General features: G+C 45.2%; 1 protein-coding gene across 3 annotated transcripts in view; it reads left to right on the top strand.

Moving 5' to 3' along the window:
• The window catches only part of CRACD (capping protein inhibiting regulator of actin dynamics), a 277302-nt gene that overhangs the window by 249745 nt on the left and 10103 nt on the right, over window positions 1-17454 (top strand). For all 3 annotated transcript variants that reach the window (XM_068542899.1, XM_068542900.1, XM_068542902.1), the window contains 2 exons: window positions 1970-2152; window positions 2810-5600. In XM_068542899.1, the coding sequence (XP_068399000.1) occupies window positions 1970-2152; window positions 2810-5600 (2974 nt within the window). The remainder of the gene's footprint in view (window positions 1-1969; window positions 2153-2809; window positions 5601-17454) is intronic.

Genomic DNA, 17454 nt, shown 5'->3' with positions numbered 1-17454 from the left:
CCTGAGTCTTCTGAAGGGGATGACTCAAGACAGTTCCACCACCCAGATGAAGAGGCCCAGCTTGAATAACTAGAAATGAAACATGGCATTAAATCTCAGCTTGAAATGCTTTATCTGTGTCTTCAATCTATTACATTTGGCTTTAACTCCTTTTACTCACGCATCCATTAGGGGATGGAAATAAATGTTTAATTCATCTCTCTTCAACAGTAGTTTAGAATTTGACACCTATTATAAAGATAACCGTAAATAAATAAAAGCTTAGGAGACCAAAGGCTAGGATTATTTTTCCTTACTTCCGTGCTTCTTGTCATAAATTAGTATTTACTGAGCGTTCGTTTTGCTCTTGGAGCTAGCTGGCTCCTTTATCTTTGTGCATAAATATGGAAGATAGGGCTTCCCTGGTGGCGCAGTGGTTGAGAATCCACCTGCCAATGCAGGTGACACGGGTTCGAGCCCTGGTCTGGGAAGATCCCACATGCCGCGGAGCGGCTGGGCCCGTGAGCCACAACTACTGAGCCTGCGCATCTGGAGCCTGTGCTTCGCAACAAGAGAGGCCACGATAGTGAGAGGCCCGCGCACCGCGATGAAGAGTGGCCCCCACTTGCCGCAACTAGAGAAAGCCCTAGCACAGAAACGAAGACCCAACACAGCCATAAATAAATAAACAAATACTTTAAATAAATAAATAAATAAATAAGAGATATATATATATATATGGAAGATAATTGCAAAAAGCAAAGCCACCAGCTAAACCCCATTGACTCTGCCCTTACTGTGCACGGACACAGTCAAAACAGGGGAACCTTGGCCTCCGCTGATGCTGAGCCCGTATCTTAGCTGCTGGAGAAGGCAGTTAGGGCCGTGAGCGCCCTCTGCTGCGCGGTGGCGGTGGCGTGCTGTGGCCAGGAGCCCTTGCCTCGCCGCTTGCCTGTGAATACTCTGAAGTTACAGGTGTGGCTTCTTACCATCTGATTCAGCGTGGACTGTGAGCCTCGGTCTCTCTGACCTATAACTAAATGTATACGGTTGGTCTGAGTTTGCGCTTTTTTAAGTGACCACACCTGTATTACAGAGCCGCAAGCAGTTCTGCGGTTCATCCTTTGCAGAATTGCCTTTCCCCTGTGTGTAGCACATTTCTGCCCTTCACCTTCTCACCCAGGCCTCCTCCTTTTCGCTTCCATTGCACCAGTGCTCAGTGAATTTGGCATGATCGTGCTAAAACATTTTTGCTGATTAGAAATTTTACGCCCTAGGCAGAGAGGTTATTATACTTTATTGTTCCTTCATTCTTTTAGCAAATATTTATTGAGCACTTACCAAATGAGATTTGCTACTTGGGCATAAAGAGGATTGATACAAAGGCCAGAAAGATACATTCCCTGTTTGAAGAGGCTAAAGTAGGAGCTGAGGTATGTACACACCATGTCTGTGGCAGTGGGAGGCTCTTAGAATTACAGAGTTCTTAGCATAGAGATGAGCTAGTCCAGGGTTTAGCAAACTACTACTTATTTTAGGCCTTGTGGCCATAAGTTGCAACTACCAGACTCTGCTTTGCCCTGCTCTTCCTTTTAGCGCAAAGGCAGCCGAGGGCAATGGTGTAGCTCTGTACCAGGAAAACTTTATTCACCCAAACAGTCTTCAGGTAGGACTGGACCACCTTGACTATGTCTTACTGACCCCTGATCTAATCTAACCCCCGTACCATTCAGAGTAGGAAAATTAGTCCCTGAAAGATTAAATGACCTTTACAAGTTAATACAGATTATCACTGGCAAAACAAATACTCAGCGTCTTTTGATTATAAAAGCAGTGTTCACTTCACTGTGCCCACGAGCCCTGACCGCTTGCCAGCATCTCCTGGGCCAGGCTGGGCAAGGTGCAAGCTCCAACAAGTGCTGCCATTCCGGGATTCCCTGCAGGTCGTTCTCTGATCCGGACTGACTTCACGTTTCAATCTCCACTGTAGGCTGCTCCAGTTAAACCGTCTCGGCCAAAAAGGCACTTCTCCTCTGCCGGCACCATCGAAAGCGTCAACCTAGATGCCATCCCCCTGGCCATCGCCCGCCTGGACAACAGTGCCGCCAAGCACAAACTGTCCATTAAGCCAAAAAAACAGAGGGTGTCAAGGAAGCACAGGCGACTTGTTGGGGTATGTACGCCCTGGCAGACACCCTTGCTGGCTGGGCATTAATGTTGCCTAGCAGGATGGTGCTGTGAGGGGCCTTTGGAAGGAACTTGGTCTCTCCCTGTCGGGGATGGCTGTGTTTCAGGCACAAGGGTGAAGGGGCCCATTTCCTTTCCACCACCCTTTTTGACTTGTTGCCCGCCGATGGCTGGTGGACCTCAGAGAGAGAGGCTGCCTTCCGAGGGGCTCCGGACACTGCATGCTTTGCAACAGACGGATGGCCCACTTTCCTGTGCCACGGCTTAGCCAAAGCTTCTTCAGTTTGATTAGAGGAGACTTCTCAGTCACAAGTTTCAGGGGACATTGATGAAGCGCAAATCTCATTTTTCCTCACCTTTCTAATGCTGGACTACCAGTTTTCCTATGATTATTCACGTGTATTTTAAAAAAAAAAGGAATCTGAGGATGACATGTAAAGAGGAAACACAAAGATGAAATTCTTTTCCCCACCCCCAGTTTACTCTTGGTGTGAGGGATACCCGAGGTTACCTGTCTCTGTGCGTAGAGAGGGGAACGCTGCCCCTACTTTTGAGATTAGGAGGGCCACCCGCATTGTGAATAGGATTGTAATGGTAGCCTGTGCACAAGGAAAGCTAATTCTGTTTCCCTTACCAATGTTAGGATCGACAGAACGAGCAAGGTGGCTTCCGGCATCAGCTGTCCCTAGACCAGAATGGGCACCCTGGAGAAGACAAGCCAATCTGGCATGAAGAGCAGCCAGAGGCGCTGGACTCGGAGGAAGAGAAGCGACGGCAAGAAGAATACTGGCAAGAACTTGAGGCCAAGTGCAAACGGCAAAAGGCCGAAGCGGCGGAGAGGCGACGCCTGGAAGAGCAGAGGCTCCAGGCCCTGGAGAGGAGGCTTTGGGAGGAGAAAAGAAGGCAGGAGGAGCTCTTGGAGGAGGAAGGGGAGGAAGAGGAGGGAGAAGTACAGCTAGAGGCAGCAAAGAGGCAGCGTGAAGAGGCGGCGCAGAGTCCGGAAGAGCCAGGCTGCCGAGGCCCAGAGCAGAGGGAGCAAGACGAAGGAGGGCCCCCGGAAGCCGAGGAGCCGAGACGCCTGGAGGAAGAGGCGTGGCGCCTGGAGGAAGAGGCGCGGCGCCTGGAGAGACGCGCGCAGCAGGAGGAGCTGGAGGCTCGGGGCCGGCAGGAGGCCGAGGAGCTGCGGCGGGAAGAAGAGGAAAGAGCGTTGGAGGAACTCAGAGGACTGGAGGAGCAGAGGCGGCGGGCGGCCGAGAAGCAGCGGCTGGAAGAGGAGAGGCGGCGGGAGGAGCTCAGGCGGCAGGAGCTGGAGGCGCAGAGGCAGCGGGAGGAGGAGGAGAAACGGATGCAGGAGCTCAGAAGGCAGGAAGAGCTGGAGGCGCAGAGACGGCGGGAGGACGCGGAGGCGAAGAGCAGGCAGGAAGCGGAAAAGAAGCTTCAGGAAGCACCGAGAGTGGAAGAGGAGAATCAGCCGCTGCTGGACCACAAAAGGGGCTTGAGGAGCCCATTTCAGAGCGACATTGCAGACAAAGCAGAACAAGAACAGCTGAAACTCGAGAAGCCAAGAGAAAACTCTGAGGAACCGAGTATTTGGGTGAAGCAGAGCCAAGAGGCCACCGAGCCATCAGGCGAGCAGCCCGGAAAGCAGGGGGATGTTCCCGGGGATCATCGTTGTGGATGGCAGGAAGAGAGGGAAGAAACCAACGCAGAGCCGCCCCAGAAACAAGAGGCCCAGGTGGAAGAGGCGTTGGCTCCAGGAGAGAAGAAAGAAGCTGCCGCTCCAGAAACAGACAGAAAGGTGGAGGAACTCAGATGGCAGGAGGTAGATGAGAGGCAGACCATGCCCAGACCCTACACTTTCCAGGTGTCATCCGGAGGGAAACAAATTCTCTTCCCCAAAGTCAATCTGACCCCGGTGAAGCCCATGAAAGATGAGGGGCTCGCCTCTGGTCCCCAAGAGCCAAAGGCCCCCAAAGCCAGCCCGGCCTCCCACGCCCTGCCCTCGTCCCTGAGCATCCCACACACGGCCATTCTGGTTACGGGAGCCCAGCTCTGCGGCCCAGCCGTCAACCTGAGTCAGATCAAGGACACAGCGTGCAAGTCTCTTCTGGGCTTGTCAGAAGAAAAGAAGCACGTAGATGTCCCTGCCCTGGAGAACCCACCCCGAGCCCCAGGCGACCCCCGGGCAGGAAGTGGGAAGACCAGGCCCTCACAGGAGTCTCCGAGCAGCATGGCCGCGCTCGCTGAATGGGCTTCCATTCGGTCCAGAATCCTGAAGAATGCAGAGAGTGACCAGCGCGGCGAGAGAGACGAGTCTCGGCCGGGTGATGAACACACTCCCAGGGGCCGATGTGATTCCCGCGGGAACCTCCGGAGGACCCCGCCGGTAAATGCAAAGTTCTCCATTAAGCCTGCCTGGCAGAAATTCTCTGATGGGGGCTGGGAGACCTCCAAACAGAACACGGAAGCGGAAAGCATTAGAAAAAGATCCCTGCCGGGCCCCAGCGAAGAGGCCTGGCCCCAGCTCGCTGCTGCTGATACTAAAGAGCCCGTGAAGGGTGCAGAGAAACCGGGGGCGCACCAGGAGCCAACGGACACCACAGAGGGGTGCAAATTTGCCAAAGACCTTCCATCTTTCCTTGTTCCAAGCCTTCCTTACCCTCCACAGAAAGCAGTGGCCCAAGCAGAACCCGTGGTCACTTCGGACAGCGAGACCACAGGTGGAGTAGGAAAGCCGGAGCCCGTGATGCCAGGTGGGGAGGATAAAGCTTCCCCTTTTGGAATAAAATTGAGAAGGACCAACTACTCCTTGCGCTTCCACTGCGACCAACAAACAGAACAAAAGAAGAAGAAAAAGCACGGCAGCATGGGGGACAGTATCAGTGGGGTACCGTCAGCTCCGGGGAGCACAGCTGGAGAGAGAGAGACAGAGGCTGCGGCCCTCAAGCATGGCCCATCCCTCTCCCCCGAGAGGAAGCAAGCCCCGGCTCCCTGGAAGGACTCTGCTGAAAGCCCTCCCAGCCAGTCTCCTCTTGCAGCCCAGCCTGGGCCCCCAGCAGCCAGCAGCCAGCCCCCGGCTCCAGAGCAGAACAGGGCAGCAAACAGAACGCCCTTGGCCCAGAAGCCAGCCCTGGCTCCCAAGCCCACGGGCCAGACTCCACCGTCCTCCCCGATCTCCAAGCTGAGCAGGCCCTACTTGGTGGAGCTGTTGGCTCCCCGGGCGGGGAAGCCTGACCCGGAGCCCAGCGAGCCGTGCAAGGAGGGCCGGGACAACGGGGACCCCCGGATACCCTCAGCCCCGCCGACTGAGGAGAGGAAGGACCAGAAGCGGGATGAGGAGGAAGAGGTGGAAACAGAGAGGAAGCCAGCTTCCCCGGCTCCGTCTGCCGCCCGGCAAGAAAAACCTTTCGCAACACCCGAGGCGGGGAGGAAAGGTGCGTAACTGTAGGTTGCAAAACTCTGCCTCTGTCCAGCCTGTTGTCCGTGCCCAGGGCCGGAAGTAGCCCCCGGAGCTGGCGTTGGAGCACTTCCTTAATTAGAGCCTGGTGCCCCGTTCCCCAGGGGCCCTCACTTATGGATCATGGTGAGGCTCTTTACTTTTCTTTACCGTTTTGGAAATGTGGACTGACTGTTGCGTGTCTGTAGTTCACACTGTTAATGATCCTTACTTACCCAAGTAATAAGTTGGAGGTGCTGGCAGAGACTGATTCGCTTTCGGTTGGCAGTGGAAATTGAAACGTCGTCCAAGTTAATGCAGATGTTATTAATCTTTATGAGGGGCCTGTGCAGTGACAGTAAAGACTGGAGTTTCCTAGACCAGTGTCTGTGTTCTGTCTCTGGGCACTAGCGGCACCCAGGTGGGAAGTTAGGGGGCTTAGGACAGCCCCCCTCAGGAGCCTCTGTGTGCATAATCAAGTTTGTCTCAATTTAATGCACAATGCCCACATATGCATCCTGACCCCACCAGCTTGCCACTGAGAAGCCCTCCGATAAGGAAATTTTAGAGCGACCGTTACTCCTGCCTGCCCCTAGTGTTTCTTCATGCTGGATGTTTGGGGCAGCATGGTGATCACTTGGATTGGCTTTGGGGCCCCAAGAACCTTCACCTGATACTTTTTCTTTTCTGTTTTGCAGAGTAGGTGGTCAGGTGTGGTTCATAGCCCAGGAAGTTACTCGTATTTCTCAGAGAAATTCTCCCCTCAGGTTTTTTAGGGAAGATTTAGGTTAATTCTTTAGGTTTGGGGTGATTTTTGCAGAGAGAAGAGCTGTTTCCCAGAGATGTTGGTTTGGTTACTTGCCTTATGGAAGACGCTACCGTCCTTTTTAACCAAGCCTTGCTTGGTTTCTTGGACCAGCATGTTGATCAGCAGTGTCCAGACCGTATCTCCCTATTGGTTTCTGTTTGTCCTGCCGAAGAGGAACCCATTTTTCAGGTTTTTGTTGTTGTTGTTTAACCTCTGCGCTGGGCTCTGGGGGGATAGCCACGGTAAGTCCCCACAAGCCTGTTAAGATCTGTGCCTTAGTTTCCTTATGGCCTTGTGGGTCTCGTGGACATAAGCCCCATTGGCTTTCAGAGCTAGATGTTTTGGGGGCCTGTCACTCAGGTGGAAGTCTTAACAGATGAGGTTCCAGATGTGGGGTCCAAACCTTTGCTCCTCAGAGAGAGACGGGGAGTTCTGAATTCCCTCCTGGTTGTGGGTCACTCTGCTGGGGATGGGGTTTATGGCGAGATTGTGTCTCAGCCTCTCCTACCCATTTCCATGTGGTTTTTTTTTCTGTTCCCTTGATGTGTTGAAGTCACTCAGCTAGTTTCTGGATTTCTTTCAGAAGGAATTGTTCAGTATGTGGCTGTAAACCTAGTGTGTCCGTGGGAAGAGGGGAGTTCAGGATCCTCCTATGTCACCCTCTTGAACCGGAACCCCCATTTTCAGTTCTGACATTAGCTTTTGTGCTGTTAGCTTTGGTGGTATCATCAGAGTTCCTCTCACAGACTGACCCGCTCTATCACTCTCTTGTCTTCTCCCAGAGAAATAACGCTCTGTACTGCTTCTTTCTCTTAGAGAGAATTCTTACAGTTTTCTACCAAAAACTGTTGCTGCCCCTGTTTTCTTTCTCAGTATCCAGATTCTGGGCTAACAGTCTCTGCTAATTGAATTTTTCTTTATTTGGTAGAAAAGAAGCATGAGAGCAAGGACCATGTGGTGGTCTCTACCTAAGACCATTGGGGTTTTACACGCTATGCGACTCCAGGCCTGGGCTGACCAACTTTGTTTAACTGAACACCTTATCAGGATAAAAACGTTAAGCCTGGACCTCCAATTTATGTGTTAACTGTATACATACAATACCATCATTAGCTAAAACCCGTGGAGCACCATATGTACTTAGGGTGAGGTTCACTGAAAATACAGTGGATGTAAATCCACATTGCAAATCATGGTGCTGCTTTTTATTTTCTTTGGCCACCTTCTTGTCAGATCTGATTTCTGCACCAAGTATCAGGCAAAGAGCGTGACAGCTCTGCCGTGTTGTTATGCTTGCATTATTAGTAGTATATCCCAATCTGTGGTTTGTTTACTGGAATTTCTTTACACCATTTGTCCATTTCATAACAGATCATCTGGTTCAGAGAAGATATGATATGCCATAAACTCACTGAACTGCTGAAACTCACAATGCAAATAAGCAAAACAAATGAGGACAAGAATGGAAGTCCTCTCCCTGCATCGCATCACAGCACTTCCAGCTTCCCTCCAGAGTCTGTCTGTCTGTCTTTATTTCCAATTTTTTGAAATTGAAGTGTAGCTGATTTACAATACTGTGTTAGTTTCAGGTGTACAGCATAGTGATTCATTTTTTGTGCGTTTTTTTGTAGGTTATATTCCATTATAGGTTGTTACAGGATATTGGGTATAATTCCCTTGTTGCTTATATATTTTATGTATAGAAGTTTGTATCTGTTAATCCCATACTCCTAATTTGTCCCTCCCACTTCCCTGTCCTCTTTGGTAACCATAAGTTTGTTTTCTATGTCTGTGAATCTGTTTCTGTTTTGTATACAGTAATTTGTATTATTTTTTAGATTTCGCATGTGATATCATATAGTATTTGTCTTTCTCTGACTTTTTTCACTAAGCATAATATTCTCTAGGTAAATCCATGTTGCTGCAAAAGGCGATATTTCATTCGTTTTTATGGCTGAGTATCCCACTATATATACACACACACACACATATATAAATATATACACATATATATATATATATATCACATCTTAAGTCAATTATCTGTGGGGTTTTTTTAATCTTTATTTTTATTTTATTTATTTTATTTTTGGCTGTGTTGGGTCTTCGTTGCTGCACGCAGGCTTTCTCTAGTTGTGGCGAGCGGGGGCTTCTCTTCATTGCGGTGCACGGACTTCTCATTGCGGTGGCTTCTCTTGGTGCGGAGCACCAGGCTCTAGGTGTGCGGGCTTCAGTAGTTGTGGCACGCGGGCTCTAGAGTGCAGGCTCAGTAGTTGTGGTGCATGGGCTTAGTTGCTCTGCGGCATGTGGTATCTTCCCAGACCAGGGCTCAAACCCGTGTCCCCTGCATTGGCAGGCGGATTCTTAACCACTGCGCCACCAACGAAGCCCAGTCAGTTATCTGTTGATGGGCATTTGGGTTGCTTCCACGTCTTGACTATTGTAAATAGTGCTGCTGTGAACACTGAGGTGCATGTATGTTTTTGAATCAGAGTTTTCATTTTTTCCACCATATGTACACCCAGGAGTGGAATTGCTGGATCACATGGTAGTTCTATGTTTAGTTTTTTAAGGAACCTCCATACTGTTCTTCATTGTGATTGCACCATTTTACATTCCCACCAACAGTGTAGGAAGGTTCCCTTTTCTCCACATCTTTTCCAGTATTTATTATCTGTAGACTTTTTGATGACAGCCATTCTGACCTGTGTGAGGTGATACCTCATTGTGGTTTTGATTTGCATTTCTCTAATAGCATTATTGAGCATCTTTTCATGTGCCTGTTAGCCATCTGTATATCTTCTGTGGAAAAATGTCTATTGAGGTCTTCTGCGCATTTTTTGATTGGGTTGTTTGTCTTTTTGTGTTTCTTCTATTTTTTGGGCGCACCACACGGCATGCGGGATCTTAGTTCTCTGACGAGGGATCGAACCTGCGCCCTCTGCAGTGGAAGCATGGCGTCTTAACCACTGGACAGCCAGGGAAGTCCCTGTTTGTCTTTTTGATACTGAGTCATATGAGCTGTTTGTATATTTTGCACATTAACCCCTTATTGTTTGCATTGTTTGCAAATATTTTCTCCCATTCTGTAGATTGACTTTTCATTTTGTTGATGGTTTCCTTCCTTGTGCAAGAGCTTTTAAGTTTGATTGGGTTACATTTGCTTATTTCTGCTTTTTATATCTTTTGCATCAGGAGACTGATCTAAGAAAATATTACTACAATTTACATCAAGAATGTTTCACCTGTGTTCTCTTCTAGCAGTTTTATAGTGTCATTTCTTATATTAAGATCTTTAAACCATTTTGAGTTTCTTTTTGTGTATGGTGTGAATGTCCTAGTTTCTTTACATGTAGCTGTCCACCTTTCCCAACACCACTTGCTGAAGAGACTGTCTTTTCTCCATTGTATATTCTTGCTTCCTTTGTTGTAGATTAATTGACTGTAGGTGTGTGGGTTTATTTCTGGGCTCTCTATTCTGTTCCATTGATTTATGTCTCTCTTTGTGCTAATATCATGCTGTTTTGATTACTGTAGCTTTGTAGTATAGTCTGAAGTCTGGAAAGGTTATACCTCCAGCTTTCTTCTTTTTTCTCAGGATTGCTATGGCAATTCTGGGTCTTTTGTGGTTCCATATAAATTTTAGGATTATTTGTTCTAGTTCTGTGAAAAATGTCATGGGTATTTTGATAGGGATTGCATTAAATCTGTAGATTGCTTTGGGTGGTATGGCCATTTTTAACAACATTAATTCTTCCAGTCGAAGAGCATGAGATATCTTTCCATTTCTTTGAATCATCTTCAGTTTCCTTTATCAGTGTTTTATACTTTTCAGCATATAGGTCTTTCATCTCCTTCGTTAAGTTTATTTCTAGGTATTTTTTTGATGTGATTTTTAAATGGGATTTTTTGGGTTTTTTACTTTTTCTGATAGTTTATTAGTGTATAGAAACACAACAGATTTCTATTTATTAATCATGTATCCTGCTACCTTGCTGAATTCATTTGTTAGTTCTAATATTTTTTGTGTGGAGACTTTAGGGTTCTCTATATTGAATATCATGCCATCCGTAAATAGTGACAGTTTTACCTCTTCCCTTACAATTTGCATACCTATTACTTCTTTTTCTGGTCTGATTGCTGTTGCTAGTACTTCCAGTGCTATGTTGAATAGAAGTGGTGAGAGTCTTGTCTTGTTCCTGAATTTAGTAGGAAGGCTTTCAGCTTTTCACTGTTGAGTATGATGTTGGTTGTGAGTTTGTTGTAAATGGCCTTTATTATGTTGAGATATGTTCCCTCTATACCCACTTTGATGAGAGTTTTTGATGTGAATGGATGTTGAATTTTGTCAAATACTTTTTCTGTGTCTGTTGAGATGATCATGTGATTTTTGTCTTTCCTTTTGTTAATGTGGTGTATCACATTGATTTTTGTGTATGTTGAATCATCCTTGTGACCCTGGAATGAATCCAACTTGATCATGGTGTGCAATCCTTTTTATGTATCGTTGGATTCGTTTGCTAATACTTCGTTGAGGATTTTTGCATCTATATTCATCAAAGATATTGGCCTGTAATTTTTTTTGTAGTGTCTTTGTCTGGTTTTGGTATTAGGGTTACAGTGGCCTCGTAGAATGAATTTGGGAGTGCTCCCTCCTCTTCAATTTTTGGGGAATAGTTTGAGAAGGATCGGTTTAAGTTCTTTATATGTTTTGTAGAATTCTCCAGTGAAGGCATCTGGTCCTTGACTTTTGTAGGGACGTTTTTTTGTTTTTTGTTTTTAAACTACAGATTCTATTTCACTTCTAGTGTTCAGTCTGTTCAAATTGTCTGTTTCTTCTCGACTCAGTCAGCAGGCTGAGAAATTTTTCTAGAAAAATTTTTATTTCTTCTAAGTTGTCCAGTTTCTTCTAAGTTGGCATACAACTTTTCATAGTATTCTCTTATGATTTTTTGTTTCTGTGATATTGGTTATTTTTCCTCTTTCATTTCTTATTTTGTTTATTTGAGTCCTCTCTCTTTTCTTCTTGTTGAGCCTGGCTAGAGCTTTGTCGATTTTTTTCTATCTTTTCAAAAAATGAGCTCTTGGTTTTATTGATCTTTTCTATTTTTTTAAAATCTCTATTTTATTTATTTCCTCTCTAATCTTTATTATTTCCTTCCTTCCACTGACTTTGGGCTTTATTTGTTCTTTTTCTCATTCTTGTAGGTGGTAGGTTAGGTTGTTTATTTGAGGTTTTTCTTGTTTATTGAGGAAGGCCTGTATTGCTATCAACATCCATGTTAGAACATCTTTTCTGCATCCCATAGATTTTGTAAAGTTGTGTTTTCATTTTCATTTGTCTTGAGGTATTTTCTGATTTCTTCTTTGATTTCATCATTGACCCATTGGTTCTTTAATAGCATGCTGTTTAGTCTCCACATTGTTCTTTTCCCGTTTTGCTTTCTGTAATTGATTTCTAGTTACATACTGCTGTGGTCAGAAAATACGCTTGATGTAATTTCTGTCCTTTTGAAATTGTTGAGGCTTGTTTTGTGACCTAGTATGTGGTCTTTCCTAGAGAACTTTCTACATGCATTTGAAAAGAATGTGTATGCTGCTTTTTTTGGATATAGTGTCCTGTAGATATCATTTAAGTCCAACTGGCCTAGTGTGTCATTTAGGACCTCTTGCCTTGTTGATTTTCTGTCTGCAAGGTCTGACAGTTGATGTCGGTGGGGTGTTAGTCTCCTACTATTATTGTATTATTGTCCATTTCTCCCCTTATGTCTGTTAGTATTTGCTTTATTTATTTAGGTGCTTCTATATTAGGTGAGTATATGTTAACGAGTGTAATATCCTCTTCTTGTATTGATCCCTTTATCATTATATAATGCCCTTCTTTGTCTTTCTTTATGGCCCTTGTTTTAAAGTTTATTTTGTCTGATATGAGTATTGCTACCCACCCACCCACCCTTCTCCCCCCTCCCCACCCCCCCACCCTTCTCCCCCCTCCCCACCCCCCCGCCGCTTTCTTGTTGTTTCCACTTGCATGACATATCTTTTTCCATCCCTTCACTTTATGTATGACTTTTGCCCTGAAGGGGGTCTCTTGTAGGCTGCATATTGTAGGTTCTTATTTTTTTTTTATCCAATCAGCCACTCTATGTCTTTGATCAGAGCATTTAGTCCTTTGACATTTGACATAAAGTAATTATTGATAGGCATGTACTTATTACCATTTTAATCCTTGTTTTCCAATTGTTTTTATAGTTTTTTTGTTCATTTCTTCTTCTTTTTGTTTTTCCTTTTGTGGTTTGATGATTTTCTTTTGTAGTATGCTTCAGTTCCTTTATTTTTGGTTTTCATGAATCTATGGTATGTTTTTGATATGTGGTTATGATGGAGTTCCTATATGTTGACCCATAACTGTATCTACTTGCTTTAAACTGATAGTCATTCAAGTTCAAATACATTTTAAAAGATCTAGTATTATACTCCCCTCCCTCACATTTTGTGATTTTGCTGTCCTATTTTACATCTTCATGCTTATCCTTTTACTGTTTATTGTAGTTATAATTGCTTTTACAATTTTTTTGTTTCTTTGTTAGTGTGAGTACTGGATTATTTAGGTGATCTTCAATCCTTACTCTAGGTTCGCCTTTCCTATCATGATTTTCCCTTTCCTACAGATCCTTGCTTCTTTTCTATTTAGAGAAGACCCTTCAATATTTCTGTTAGAGTAAGTTTAGTATTGCTGAATTCTTTTAGTTTTTGCTTGTCTGAGAAATTCTTTCTCTCTCCTCCTATTCTAAATGATAATCTTACTGGGAAGAGTATCCTAGGTTGCAAGTTTTTCCCTTTCAGGACTTTGAATATATTATTACACTCCCTTCTGGCCTGCAAAGTTTCTGCCAAGAAATCAGCTCATAGCCTTATGGTGATTCCCTTGTAAATGAGTCTGTTTTTCTCTTGCTGCCTTTAGAATCCTCTAACTTTTGCCATTTTAATTATGATATGTCTTCTTGTGGTTCTGTCTGGATTCATCTTGTTTGGGACACTCTGAGCTTCTTGTACCTGGATTTCTGTTTCCTTCTTTAACTTTGGGAAGTTTTCAGCCATAGTTTTTTCAAATACATTTTTAATCCCCTTCTCTCCCACTTCTCCTTTTAGAACCCCTATTATGCATAGGCTGGCAAGTTTTATATATACCATAGGTCTTGTATGTTGCTCTTTTTCTTTTTTGCCACACCACGCAGCATGTGGGATCTTAGTTCCCCAACCAGGGATTGAACCCAGGCCACCCCCCCCCCGACACACGCACACATTTGTAGTGCAGAGTCTTAACCACTGGACCACCAGGGAAATCCCAGTTGCTTTCTTTTTTTTTTTTTTTTTCACTTGTTTTTCTGTCTGGTGTTCTGATTGGGTGGTTTCCATTATTCTGTCTTCCAGGTCACTTACTCTTCTGTGTCATTTGGTCAGCTATTCATTGCATCTAGATTACTTTTTTTTTTTTAATCTTGGCAATTGAATTATCTGCTTTTCATTGGTTCATCTTTGTAATTTCTAGTTCCTTGTTACAGTGATCTGCATTTCTATTAATAGTCTTTCTTAATTCAGTTAGCATTTTTATTACTACCTTTTTGAACTGGGGTCTGGTAGACTAGTGAGCTCTGTTTCATTATTTGTTCTTTCAGGGAATTTCTTTTGCTCTTTTAATTGGGAGTAGTTCCTCTGCCTTTTCATTTTACTTAACTTTATCTGTCTCGGTGCATGTAGGAGAAACATTATCTATTGTGGTCTTGAAGGAGTGTTTTTACGTGGGAGCATCCCTGTGTAGATTATGTGTGTCCAGTGTCTTTGGTATGAGGCCTGGTTTGATATGCATGCCAGCCATGCCTTTCCTCCGGGTGTGGTGGCCGTTATCACCTTGAGAAAGGGTGTGGTTGGTGTTGGGGGATCTAAAGCCTATGCAGGGTGTGAGATGGGACTTCCTCTCTGCTCTGTGGCTCTTGCCACCCTGATAGCAGTGAGGTGTGATCCCCAGTTGTTGGAGTAGCCTTGTGGGTTGGGCTCGATCAGGCTCTGTTCCCCTTTAGTGTACGCCCTGCCCTAAAGGAGGGGATTGCTGAAGCAAGTGAGGCCCACGCATCCAGAGGACCTGTGTACCTCCTTTGTAGGCGTCCACGGCTCTGCTCAGACGCAGCCCAGGGTTATGTCCCTTCTCCTGTTGTGTTCATCCTCGATCTGGTGCAAGGCTGTGGTGTGGAGTAGGCTGGGGCTGGGGATCTGGGTGTTGTGGCTGCAGGAATTGAGATGGCCATGCTGCCACCAGAAATCCAGGCTGCCTCTGTGGCAGTTTTCTCCCAGGACCTGTCTGCCCCAGATCCAGAGCCAAGCTGCAGTGTGGAGCGGGTGGGGCACTCTTGCTAGGCTGGGAGACAAACTGTGGCATGCTTCTGCGGGGCCACCTGAGCGCACACTGACAGTGACCACCACCCCACCCAGATCACACCCAGGGCCCCCAGTCTGTCTCTGTGTAGCTAGACTAAGTCTTTCCCCAGGGGGCCAGTTGGCCCAGGTTTCACGCCACGCGGCGGTGTGGAGTGAGTGGGGCTGGGGTGTTCACCCAGCTCAGACTGGGGAGTGCGGCAAGGTGGCAGCCACCAGTGCAGAGTTCTCTCCACCGTGATTGTTGACCAGCCAGCGCATGCACACTCCTCACGAGTAGAGTCTAGGCTTCTCCAGCCCTTCTGTCTGTCCCAGAGGTTCTCCCGGCAGCCAAGGGGACTTGTCTCCTCCATGTACAACACTAGGATTGGGATGCCGAGTCTGTGGCTCAACCTGCTGGCTCCCCAGGGCAAGGGTCTGCCCATACAGACCTTCTCTTCCTTTCAGATCCCTCTCAGGGGCAGGGGTCCCAACCCTATGCCTTTTTTTCCATCCTACCCAGTCATGTGGAAATCTTTCTTGCAGCTTTGGTTGTATAGGAGTTCTTCTGCCAGTTTCCAGCTAGTGTTCCATGAACAGTGTTCTGCATGTAGATGTATTTTTAATGTGTTTGTGGCAGGAGGTGAGAGCTCTACATCTTCCTACTCTGCCATCTTGATCCCTCCCCGCCTCCGGAGTCCTTAAACATACCATTTGTTATACACGGCCTTCTGATACATGGGCTGAGTGAGGTGTCTGCATCTGGGTATTCAGCATTAGAAAAGCTCGATTCTATTATTTCTAGATTTTAAAATAGGTAAATAGAAATTTTAATCTTTTCTTTCTTCACTCTCAGTGAATTGCCTTGCACATCCTTTAAGGCAGACACACACATTTTTTGGGGGACACCAATTTAGAAAGAGGTCTCCATTCCCTAGGTGGAGCTCAGCAAGGACCAATACATGGAACAAGGCACTGGGAAGGCATTGACTGAACCCACTCCAGTGGGAATGGAAATAGCAATAATAATCCCGTAGTGTCTGTCCTCCAGTGTTTTGATTATAGATATCACCAGATATCATCTCATTCTGAGATTCTCACCTCCTTCCAGTGGGTAGAACAGATACTAAGTAGTCCTTTCTCCAAGAAGTGACCTACAGGAGCAGTGATTAGATGCCAGGAGGCACTTGCTCGTCTCCCCAGAACCTAGAGGGGGGAACTTGAGTGGGCTGGCTGTGGTTCTCCTCATCCAGTGAGTTTAGAATGAAAGAGAATAGGTTTAATTAAGCATTGTCACAAAATAAAATTTTAGACACTTTGAACTACCCCATTAAAAAGATTATGCGATTAACAAAGAACTTCTCTGTCTTTTAAAACCTTGACTGAAGTTAGGGATTTTACTGTTCCGGAAAATTTCAACAACAGTCATCCTTTGTGCTTAATGACTTACAAAGTGCTTTTGTTTACAGCATCTCATTTAATCTCACAGCACATGTGGATTGTCCTGGCTCCATTTTACAGATGAGGACATCAACACCCAAAAAGTTAGGTGCCTTGCCTGCTCCTCGCAGTCGTAAAACCTGGATGAGGGGTTCTTTCCCGGGTTAACTGATCTTCCCATTTGTTATCCTAGGACTTCTTGCCGTAATTCTCACCTGGTATTTGTGAAATGCTGTAATTAAGCCTCTAGAAACGCTTTTTACATAAATGTTCTTAATGTTACTTCTTGGACTGAATGACCATAGTCATATATTTGTTCCAAAAAAATGTTCAAAAATTCCACAGAATTTAGCAAAACCTTGTTTTATTTATTTAATTTTTGGGGGCTGTTTTTAAAAATCTGATCTGTGATTCTCATTTTTCCCCCATCTCTTGGATAATATCTTGGGCATAATTCTTTCAGTCACTTTTACAAGTTTTTTTTATTGTGGTAAAAGATACATAATGTAAAATTTACTATCTTAACCATTTCTCAGTGTATAGTTCAGTAGTGCTACATTCACATTGTTGTACAACCAATTTCCAGAACTTTTTCGTCTTGCAAAACTGAAACTCTATATCCGTTAATCAATTCCCGTTTTCATCTCCCCTAGCCCCTGGCAGCCACTGTTTCACTTTCTGTCTCTATGAATCTGACTACTCTAGATACCTTATATACGTGGAATCATGCAGTATTTGTCCTTTTGTGACTGGCTTCTTCCACTTAACATAATGTTTTTAAGGTTTGTCCATATTGTAGCATGTGTCAGAATTTCCTTTTTTTTTAAATTAATTTTTATTGGCATATAGTTGCTTTAGAATGTTGTGTTAGTTTCTGCTGTACAGCAAAGTGAATCAGCTATACGTATACCTGTATCCCCTCTCTTTTGGGTTTCCTTCCCAGTTAGGGCACCACAGAGCACTGAGTAGAGTTCCTTGTGCTATACAATAGGTTCTCATTAGTTATCTATTAGAATTTCCTTCCTTTTTAAGGCTGAATAATATCCCATTGTATGTATACACCACATTTTGTTTATTCATTCATCTGTTGATGGACATTTGGGTTGCTTCCACCTCTTGGTTATCGTGAATAGTGCTGCTGTGAACATGGGTGTGCAAATATCTTTTCTAGATCCTGTTTTCAATTCTTTTG

Source organism: Eschrichtius robustus, chromosome 4, assembly GCF_028021215.1.
Source record: "Eschrichtius robustus isolate mEscRob2 chromosome 4, mEscRob2.pri, whole genome shotgun sequence".
Classification (NCBI taxonomy): Eukaryota; Metazoa; Chordata; class Mammalia; order Artiodactyla; family Eschrichtiidae; genus Eschrichtius; species Eschrichtius robustus.
This window is presented reverse-complemented; position numbering and strand designations above follow the sequence as displayed.